The sequence below is a fragment of the Loxodonta africana genome, chromosome 10 (genome assembly GCF_030014295.1).
Source record: "Loxodonta africana isolate mLoxAfr1 chromosome 10, mLoxAfr1.hap2, whole genome shotgun sequence".
Lineage (NCBI taxonomy): Eukaryota > Metazoa > Chordata > Mammalia > Proboscidea > Elephantidae > Loxodonta > Loxodonta africana.
Window position 1 is genome coordinate 23774807 of NC_087351.1, and position 11264 is coordinate 23786070.

The window sequence follows — 11264 nt, forward strand, 5'->3', positions numbered from 1 at the left end:
CTCGCCTGTGGCATGATACTTCTCATCACTTTGTCCAAGTGAGTAGGGTTGATCCCTTAGCTATGGTGCAGTAGGGAAGGTCCAGTGGTGATTTAGGGGTTAGAATAGGTAGTTTGTGGTATGAACTGGGAGCAATGGGATAGGGCAGGGTGTGGTACAGAGTGGGTCCAGGGAACTGCATCGGTACCACTCAGGGGCATAGCACTTGGTGCGTGGTACAGATAAGCAGGAGGGAAAGGAGAGGATGTGATGTGCCTAGCTAAGTGGGTGGGTCGAAGAAGAGAAAGAAGAGACAGAAGCAAAGGCAAAAAAGAAAAAAAAGGCAAAAAATGAAGTAAAATAATCAGACAAAAGTAAATAAAATGGTAGTACAGTAGGATTCAGCTGGTGGGGGGGGTCAGACCTGGTGAGGCCATGTGCTGGTGGCTCTCTAGCCAAGTGGTGTAGCTAGACCTGTCCAGAAGCAGCATAGATGGTCCATAGGGTTAGTTGGTTGGGAGAAAGGAAAGGAAAGTGGGGAAAGAGAGAGAGGAAACCAACAATCAAACAAACAAATAAAAAAATAAAAACAACAATGACAATAAAAAATATGGTGGTGGGTGCGCTGACCATGGGGGTGGGGTGGAATTGGGGTAGCAGCGAGTTGATGTCTCTCACTGGGTGGCACTGCATGGCCTGTCAGGAAGGGGTGGAGGCAGTGAAGGGTCTAGGTGAGAGGGAGAAGGAAAAGGAGACGATGAAAGATAAAGGAAAAATATAAAATACGGTGCTGAGGGAGCTGGCATGTGGGGATAGCTTAGACATGGGAAGGCCATGTGCCAGAGGATCTCCAGCCAAGTGATACAGTATATATAGCTTGCCAAGAAGTTGGGGGCAGCACATGAGACTGGATGTATGGGAGAGAGGAAAGGAAGGAAGGGAGAGGGAGAGGAGAAACAACAACAACAAAAAAAAATCCAGAAAGAAAAGACCAAAAAAAACAGCCAAACAAACAAGCAATAAATAAATCAATAAAATGGTGCTGAGAAAGCTGGTCAGTGATGGTGGTACAGACCTGGGGAGGCTGTACACAGTGACTCTTCAATCGAGCTGTGCAGCCCAGCCCCTCCAGAAGAGGTGGAGGTAGTGCCCAAGTCTGGGTGAGTGAGAGAAGGGAAAAGACTAAATGAGAGGGAGGGAAGAAACAAAAAGAAGAAGAAGAAAAAAAGAACAAAGTAAACAAACCAAAATTTTACAGCCTGTCAAAAAGGGGATGGGATGGCACACAAAGCTAGCAGAGTGGGAGAAAGGAAAGGAAGGACAGGAGAGAGAGAGAGAAGCAACAGAAAAGGCCAAAACAAACAAACCAAAAAAAAAAAAAAAAAAAACCCAAAGCAAATGAACCAAAAAATTACAGCCTGTCAAGAAGGGCAGGGGATGCAGGGGATGGCACTTGGGGCTAGAGAAGCAACAATAAAAACAAAAAGCCAAAAAAAAAAAAAAAAACCAAACAAAAATATAAACCAAAAGAAAGAAAAAAAAAGCAAACAAACGGCTGGCTAGTGGGAGTGGGGTGGACCCCAGCAGCAGTGAGCTAGTGTCTCTCCCTCTGAGCAACAGCGTCCCGTTGGCAAGCAACGGTGACCTCACAGAGGTTAGATGGATGGGTGGTGGGAAATGGTGTATCCCTGGCTACTGGGTGACCTGTCTCTTGTTGGGTGCTCCATGAAGTTGCCTTCTTGATAATCTCTGTCTGAGTTTTTTGGCTGTTGAAGTCCAAGATGGTGAATCCAGCCATGTTAGCTGGTATAGGACCTCTACTTTGTAGCTCTCTTGTTCTCTGTTCTCTGTCAGTTTCTTATTCCATTTGGTGCTTGATTGAGTTCTATATTCCTTCATTTGGTATTTAGGGTCCCAGAATTGATGCTTGTATCTGTTTTACTTAGTTTTTTGGGTCTTTGCTACAGATGGACGGCATAGTGCTTCTGTCTATAGCATCACGTTGGTTATGCCTCCCTAATATCACTTTTTGAAAGTAGCTATTTTCATTCGCATGGAGTTTATTCACCCAGTAATAAGCAAAATAAGCAGGAAAATAGATTAAAAGCTAAATTGAAAAAGCAAACAAAACCAAAACCATCTCTAGTCTCCCTCCCTCCTTTCTCCTCAAGTGAGCTATTACTGGCTGTTTTCTTTTTTACTCTGGCCAAATTTCTGTGATCCTAGAAAACTATTCTCTTGGGCAAATGTACTGAGAATGGCAGCCCCAGGTCTCTACAGCATTATTTAGGGATCTTAATTTTGAGTGCAGCTAATTAGCTGCCTTTCTCACTATGAAGGTATATATAGCTTTTCATGCCACGTGATAATAACGTTTCATAGACCAGAGCTCTGCATTCTGTGGTCCAGTGCCCATTCTTGTACATCTTTCTAGTATTATGAATAGTGTCCTGAGTTCTTTCTATCCATATTAGTAAGAACAATCTAGTGGATAGCCTTCTAGCATGATTAGATTTTGAGATGTCTCTCTGCAAATTTTATTTTTTCCCAGTAACTCCAAGTTAAACTCAAACTTTATTAGTAACTCCAGGCTAAATTTTAGAAAAAAAAAAAAAAATTTCAAGTGGAGGGTATATTCATTTGTGCGTTCCCAAGGGTTGACCTACTTAAAAAAAAATTAAAAGTTACTGATCAGCCTTGCTTGACTTGTTGGTAAGCCCATATGATTTATAATTCTTTTCCTGTTGTGTTGACAAGCACAAGGATGAGCAGACTCAAGCAGAGGAGAGAGGGAACTGATCAGCAGAGGATCTCTGAGGTATCTCTCATTTCTTACATTCTATGCTTAGTGGGGAGAGTGTGGGCATATGTTGGGGCTATGGGTTAAATACAATTATGGGATTCAACATACTTAAATGCATGCTGGAATTTAGTGAATAGCTACCATTCATCACCTGTTTTCCTTTATAGTCGTGTCTTAAGTGGACAGCTTCGTTTATATCTTCACTGGAAAGATGAGATGTAAACTAGTTTTCTGCCCTTTTTATGAAAGGGCAGATATTTAATGGGGATTAGTGCAGAGGGTTGCTCCTAAAGACCTCAGTTCTTTAGTACAGACAAAATATGAAAGACTGCTCTGAAGCAGTGGCACCAACAGTGAGTGTACAACTCTGCCAACACAAGGAATTATCTAATTTTTTAAATCTCTGATATCCTGATATTTAAAAATGTCATCCTTTTTTTTTTTTTGCAGATAAAAAAAGTCATGTGTAAAAATTAAAAAGGGCTTGGAATTGAGTGGGAAATGTGAGTGTTGCTAGAGTAATTTTCAGCTTTCAGGAGAGTAATTAAGAATTCAGTCACCAGCCTGGATAAATTGTTTATCAGTGTGGAGGGTGGCGATGATAATTCCTGTGAAAGGAACATAATTGATTACAAACTAAGCTACTCTTTATGAAGGTGAATATCATTTGTACTATTAACATAACTAAGTACTGAAAAAAACATTTAAAAAACATATTTAAAAGCCATCATTTACAATGAAAGAATGAATTACTATCATACACTATTATTATTAGTGTTTCTTGATTTGGTTACCACAATAAAAGTAAAATTTATCTTCACTGTGACCATACATCACTAACCAAAATGTTGGTATTTGGAATCCACCAGCTGCCCCATGAGGGGAAGATGTGGCAGTCTGCTTCTGTAAAGATTTACAGACCTGGAAACCCTATGGGGCAGTTCTACTCTGTCCTATAGGTCATTTAATTCAGAAACAAGTCGATGGCAATGGGTTTATTTTTGGTTTGGATCGTGTATTAGGGTAAGGTAATTAAGAAGGACTTGATGAAGGAAGTTTTTCAGGTTGGGGTGGTGAAGGATAGGAGGAATTAGAGAGGTATAATGAGGGCAAGAGCATTGCAAGTGGGGTGAAGAAAGTGGAGTGAATACATGAGCTGAAATATTTGAGGGTTTGTATGAGGGGAGAATGTTTGTATCTGGGCATTGCCAGGGAAAGGAAGCAGTATAGCTTACAGTGTAGGGTTTAGGGAGGAGTGGAGTAACAAAGTGAGTGGACATCTTTGGAATAGCTTTGATCTTTGTTTTAATTTGTGAAATAGTTTCTGGTTACATCTTTGGAAGCTTTGACTATCCGAAGACATGAACTGTGTAATTTTCCAAGTTCACGTACATTTTACCTCATAGTAGAAGTGAAATCGATACATGCTTACAGTAAAAATTATTTAGAGATAATTATTAACAGGTTTGTCTCTGTGTGTGTGTGTGTGTGTATGTGTGTGTAGCAACAAAGACATTTTGTACCTGTTATTTTATTTGTTAAATTTTATTTTAAACCCCAATGGGATAAGGCAAGTATAGGAACAGCCACCTTCTACTCCTATCTATCCTGTGTAAGAACTTTTACGTTGACCTTAGTATTATAAATGGCTGCACGAGTAGTCCATGGAAGGGACCTGATATTAATTATTTAACTAGTCCCCTTTTGTGGCATTTAAGTTATTTTCAGGTTTTTGCTCATTTAAACAATGCTTCAGTAACCATCTTTGTATCTATTTCTTTGTCCTCGTTTACATGCACACATACTTTTCAGGTTTTTGCTCATTTAAACAATGCTTCAGTAACCATCTTTGTATCTATTTCTTTGTCCTCGTTTACATGCACACATACTCATAGTCAGGCATTTTTTTTTTTTTCCTGGGTCACAGTGTATGAGCATGTACACCTTTGGAAAATACTGCCAAATTGGAAAATGTTTAATCAGTTTACTCTCCTACCACCAGTTATGAGACTTCCCATTTCCCACAAACCCTGAATTTTGTCACATGTTGAAACCTCTGCTCATCTGATTAAAAAACTAGTACCTTGCTATTTTAGTATGCTTTTGTTTATTTATGAGGCCAAGCATTTTTTTTTTTTTTTTTATTCAAGTAAACAGGGCTGTTTGTAAATCCTGTGATAGGTTCACTCTTATTCTTTCTCCTTGGGATTTATGGCTTGTCACTCTCATTCTGGTGGCCTCTTTTACTTGATGTCCAACATCCCCCTCCTCAGAGCTTCCACCCAGAATCTACTCCTTGGTCACTTTCTCTAGCACTTATCTTTCCTCCATGGGACAATACTCTTATCTTTCTTGCCTCCTCAGAATAACTCATGTCTGCCCAATATGAGAAATTTACACCTCCAGGCCTTAAAAAACATGTTTAAGGATTTTGAAAGTCCTTGCCAATGTGACTATAAAAATGGCATCGTTATGCTGAGGGATGTCCAAGTTATGAAATCCACTGTCACTTAAGTATTTCACATGGCTAAATGATTTATAAAAAGCTTTTTAATTTACTGCCGTGTGTAGGAGATATGACTATGAAATAATGCCACTTAAAAATACAACAGAACTTTTCACCCAAATAAGTAAAAGGGTCCTTATTCTGTGCAATACATTTTTGGCAATAGAATATAAAACAGGGGAATATGAATTGCTTTGTGGCTGAAATTGTCTCCCAAGGGCGGGTGGGGGAGAAGGTGTTGCCTAGTTTTCTGACGACTATTGAATTGCCTGTGAATCTGCCAAGATCAGTGCCATTTCTCCTGAATCATAGTTTGTCCTTGCTCTCCTTTTTCAGGTAGCATGAGAGCTGTCGCTGATGACAGAAACCATGAATGGAGCCAACCGCTCTATTGTGTCTGAGTTTGTGTTCCTGGGACTCTCCAATTCCTGGGAGATCCAGCTTCTCCTTTTCCTATTTTCCACCGTGTTTTATATGGCAAGCCTGATGGGAAACCTCCTCATTCTGCTAACTGTGACTTCTGACCCTCATTTGCAGTCTCCTATGTACTTCTTGCTGGCTAACCTTTCCATCATTGACCTGATATTTTGCTCAACCACAGTTCCCAAGATGATTTATGACCTTTTCAGAGAGCGCAAAACCATCTCTTTTGGAGGCTGTGTAGTTCAGGTCTTTTTTATCCATGCAGTTGGGGGTGTGGAAATTGTGCTGCTCGTAGCCATGGCCTTTGACCGATATGTGGCCATATGTAAGCCCCTCCACTACCTGACCATAATGAGCCCACGAAAGTGCATTTGGTTTTTATTTGCCTCCTGGATTATTGGCCTTATTCATTCAGTGGCTCAGCTGGCTTTTGTTGTAGACTTGCCTTTCTGTGGTCCAAATGAATTAGATAGCTTTTTTTGTGACCTTCCTCGATTTATCAAACTTGCTTGCGTAGAGACTTTCATGTTGGGATTCATGGTTACTGCCAATAGTGGGTTGATTTCTGTAGTCTCCTTTTTGATTCTGATTATTTCTTACATCTTTATTTTGGTGACTATACAGAAAAAAACTTCAGGTGGTATATCCAAGGCCCTCTCTACCCTGTCAGCTCATGTCACTGTGGTGGTTTTGTTCTTTGGGCCATTGATCTTTTTCTATATATGGCCATTTCCCACATCACAGCTGGATAAATTCCTTGCCATCTTTGATGCAATACTCACTCCCTTTCTAAATCCAGTCATCTATACTTTCAGGAATAAAGAGACGAAGACAGCAATGCAAAGACTATGCATGTGGTTTGTGAATTATAATAAAATCTCTTAAATATATTGAGGATGTAGAAAGAGGGAAAGTACACTAAAATCTCAGATATATAAGCACAACATAAGTCTTTTTATTGTGTTTTAAGTGAAAGTTTACAGTTCAAGTCAGTTTCTCATACAAAAACTTATACATACATTGTTATGTGACCCTAGTTGCTCTTCCTACAATGTGACAGCACACTCCTTCTCTCCACCCTGTAATTTCCCTGTACGTTCAACCAGCTCCTGTCTGCCTCTGCCTTTCATCTCACCTCCAGACAGAAGCTGCCACATAGCCTCATGGCTAAGAAGCACACTCCTTACCAGTATCATTTTATTTCCTATAGTCCAGTCTAATCTTTGTCTGAGGAGCTGGCTTCAGAAATGGTTTTTGTTTTGGGCTAACAGAGAGTCCGGGGGCCATGACCTCTGGGATCCCTCTCTCTCAGTTAGACCATTAAGTCTGGTCTTTTTACTAGAATTTGACTTCTGCATCCCACTTTTCTCCTGCTCCTTCGGGGATTCTCTGTTGTGTTCCCTGTCAGGGCAGTCACTGGTGGTAGTCAGGCACCATCTAGTTCTTCCAGTCTCAGGCTGATGGAATCTCTGGTTTATGTGGCCCTTTCTGTTTCTTGGGCTAGCCATTGTCATAGTCATTAGGCAAGGCAACTTGCCTAATATTCAGAAGTCAATCGTTCCAGTTAAATTCTGTTATCCTAAGGAAGCATTTCAGAAAAGATCCTTTCTCAGGTATAAAATAAATTCATCTTCAGGCATATATGAAAATGCAGTGGCTAATTAGATGGGATGAACACTTTTGGAGAGTGAAAAAGGAAGTGACAGGAAGCATCCCTCATGTTTTAGGCTACTCTTTACTTTCCCCTCCCACTTACCTTGAGCAAAACTGGTGGTTCGTGAGTATTAATCTCATTCAACCCACCAGAATATTGTATCTTTTGAGCCACCACAGGTTTATCATGTCTAAAAAATGTCATTTTACCCATGGGGCAGAAACTACAAGATGTTCTGCAATACACCATTTCTCCTGTCTTCCTTAGTTATGGAACCCCAAAGCTTTAGCTAAGAACATGGCTGTCTAATACATTTTCTATCCTTCTCTACAGCTCTACAGCTAGGTGAGGCCATGTGATTAAATTCTGGGAAATCAGTTGCTGTCGACTTGATTCTGATTCATGATGACCCCCTGTATGTCAGACTAGAACTGTACTCCATAGGGTTTTCAATGAATGATTTTTTAGTAGATTCCCAGGCCTTCCTCTGATGCACCACTGTGTGGACTCAAGCAACCAACCTTTTGATTAGCAACTGACTGCTAACCTTTTGTGTCACCTGGTGACTCCAAGTTCTGGTAAATGGTACATAAAAGAAGTGGTGTATGAAATCTATAAAATCTCTCCTTAAAATGGAAGAGTGTAGTTTTTTTTCCATCTTTCTTTCTGCTAGCAGGAGCGTGAACATAATGGCTACAGATTCAGTATCCACTTAAGCGATGAGGTAAACTTGGCAATGGGGCAGGGCCAGATTAAAGCATGTGAAGGCCCTAAACATGATAATCTGTGGTGCCCCCTTCACTGCTTACTCATACATTCAAATGCGATATGTGAGCTGTATGTATACATACATGTATACATATACATGTGTGTATGTGTGTGAGTCTTAGCTATCCATGTTGTAACTTCTTTTTGAATGTAACTATAATATTAGCAATTGAACTCGAAAGTGGCATGTGTCATTTTAGCAGAATGAGATGAGCTGAATTATAGAATTTTTAGTGGATGTGCGGTACGAAGATTTTTGCTATATACCACATTCTCTACAAAAAGAATATTCCACATATTCTACAACAAAGAAAATGAATCAGTGAACTTAGTTGATTCAATAATCAATGTAAAATACTGTTGATCTCCCACAACAAAAACTTGACTTTCACCATTTTTGCTCTAAAGAGTTCATTTTTCAATTTTGATGCTTGTTTATAAATAATGAATGCTATAACTAGAAGTGAACAAATGAAAAGATGTCCTAAAAGAAAATTTAATGATCAGAAAACAAATATTACATCAAATTACTGTATTTTATGTTTAGATCTTTCATCTCTAATATAATTAAAAGTATTTCTTTCTATTCTTTGCTCTTACAAATTCTTCAACGATTTAATCACAATTAAACTGCTGAACAATATCTGCTTCCATACATAATAAGGATAATGAATTGAGTCTTTCTTGAATCACTGTTGTACAATGAGGGTTTTTGAGTCTTGTTAGGTATGAAAACAAGCATTCTGTTGTGCAGTTTGTGCAATTTCAACCTTGGGAACTATGCATTTTATTTTCACTTCTATTATGGAATCCTACATGCCTACATATTTTCCCCATGGAATGCTTCACTACTGCAACTCGAGGCTTGAATTTTTTCTTCAGTTCTTTTATCTTGAGAAACGCCGAGGGTGTTCTTCCCTTTTGGTGTTCCATCTGCAGCTCTTTGCACATGTCATTATAATACTTTATTTTGTCTTCTAGAGAGGCCCTTTGAAATCTTCTGTTCAGTTCTTTCACTTCATCAATTCTTCCTTTTGCTTTAGCTGCTCGATGCTCAAGAGCAAGTTTCAGAGTCTCCTCTGACATCCATCTTGGTCTTTTCTTTCTTTCCTGTCTTTTCAGTGACTTCTTGCTCTCTTCATGGATAATGTCCTTGATGTCATTCCACAACTCGTCTGGTCTGTGGTCACTAGTGTTCAATGCTTCAAATCTATTCTTGAGATGGTCTCTAAATTCAGGTGGGATGTACTCAAAGTCATATTTTGGCTCTCATGGGCTTGGTCTGATTTTCTTCAGTTTCAGCTTGAACTTGCATATGAGCAATTGATGGTCTGTTCCACAGTCAGCCCCTGGCCTTGTTCTGACTATGATATTGAGCTTTTCCATTGTCTCTTTTCCATCAAAAGAAGATGAAAGGAATACACAGAGTCATTATACCAAAAAGAATTAGTCAATGTTCAACCATTTCAAGAGGTGGCATATGATCAGGAACTGATGGTACTGAAGGAAGAAGTCCAAGCGGCTCTGAAGGCATTGGCGAAAAACAAGGCTCCGTGAATTGATGGAATATCAATTGAGATGTTTCAACAAACAGATGCAGCGCTAGAGGGGCTCACTCGTCTATGCCAAGAAATATGGAAGACAGCTTCCTGGCCTACTGACTGGGAGAGATCCATATTTATGCCTATTCCCAAGAAAGGTGATCCAACCAAATGTGGAAATTATAGAACAATATCATTAATATCACACACAGGCAAAAATTTTCTGAAGATCATTCAAAAGCAGCTGTAGCAGTATATCGACAGGGAATTGCCAGAAATTCAGGCTGGTTTCAGAAGAGATCTTGGAACTAGGGATATCATTGCTGATGTCAGATGGATCCTGGCTGAAAGCAGAGAATACCAGAAGAATGTTTCCCTGTGTTTTATTGACTATTCAAAGGCATTCCACTGTGTGAATCATAACAAACTATGGATAACACTGCGAAGAATGAGAATTCCAGAACACTTAATTGTGCTCATGAGGAACCTTTACATGGATCAAGAGGCAGTTGTTCGGACAGAACAAGCGGATACTGATTGGTTTAAAGTCAGGAAAGGCGTGCGTCAGGGTTGTGTTCTTTCACAATACCTATTTAATCTGTATGCTGAACAAATAATACAAGAAGCTGTACTACATGAAGAAGAATGGGGCATCAGGATTGGAGGAAGGCTCATTAACAACCTGCATTATGCAGATGACACAACCTTGCTTGATGAAAGTGAAGAGGACTTGAAGCACTTACTAGTGAAGATCAAAGACCACAGCCTTCGGTATGGATTACACCTCAACACAAACAAAACAAAAATCCTCACTTGTGGACCAATGAGCAACATCATGATAAACGGAGAAAAGATTGAAGTTATCAAGGATTTCATTTTATTTGGATCCACAATCAACAGCCATGGAAGCAGCAGTCAAGAAATCAAAAGACACATTGCATCGGGCAAATCACGTGCAAAGGACCTCTTCAAAGTGTTGAAGAGCAAGGATGTTACCCTGATGAGTAAGGTGCACCTGACCCAAGCCATGGTATTTTCAATCGCATCATATGCATGTGAAAGCTGGGCAATGAATAAGGAAGACTGAAGAAGAGTTGACACCTTTGAATTATGGTGTTGGCGAAGAATATTGAATATACCATGGACTGCCAAAAGAACGAACAAATCTGTCTTGGATGAAGTGCGGCCAGAATGCTCCTTAGAGGCAAGGATGGTGAGACTGCGTCTTGCATACTTTGGACATGTCAGGATGGATGAGTCCCTGGAGAAGGACATCATGCTTGGCAAAGTACAGGGTCAGCGGAAAAGAGGAAGACCCTCAACGAGATGGATTGACACAGTGGCTGCAACAATGAGCTCAAGCATAATAACGATTGTAAGGATGGTGCAGGACCAGGCAGTGTTTTGTTCTGTTGTGCATGGGGTCACTATGAGTCGGAACAGACTCGACGGCACCTAACAACAACAGCAACAACAACATGTGCCTCCATGAGTAAAATTTGTCATTCATGATTCTGTAAACTTAGTTCTATTGTAAGAATGAAATTCTCTCACTTCTCTGTAAAGATTTGTAATTATCATCAGGATAAG

General features: G+C 39.9%; 1 protein-coding gene across 1 annotated transcript; it reads left to right on the plus strand.

Annotated features, from left to right (window-relative positions):
- Nucleotides 1-5515: 5515 nt before the first annotated feature.
- Nucleotides 5516-6596, plus strand: LOC100671438 (olfactory receptor 4F6-like). Its single transcript, XM_003423102.3, has one exon. The coding sequence runs from the start codon at nt 5646-5648 to the stop codon at nt 6594-6596; it is 951 nt and encodes a 316-aa protein (XP_003423150.3). The 5' UTR covers nt 5516-5645.
- Nucleotides 6597-11264: the final 4668 nt, after the last annotated feature.

What these genes read in the sequence shown, in the direction of transcription:
- LOC100671438 (XM_003423102.3), top strand. Translation starts at nt 5,646, where the DNA reads ATGACAGAAACCATGAATGGAGCCAACCGCTCTATTGTGTCTGAGTTT.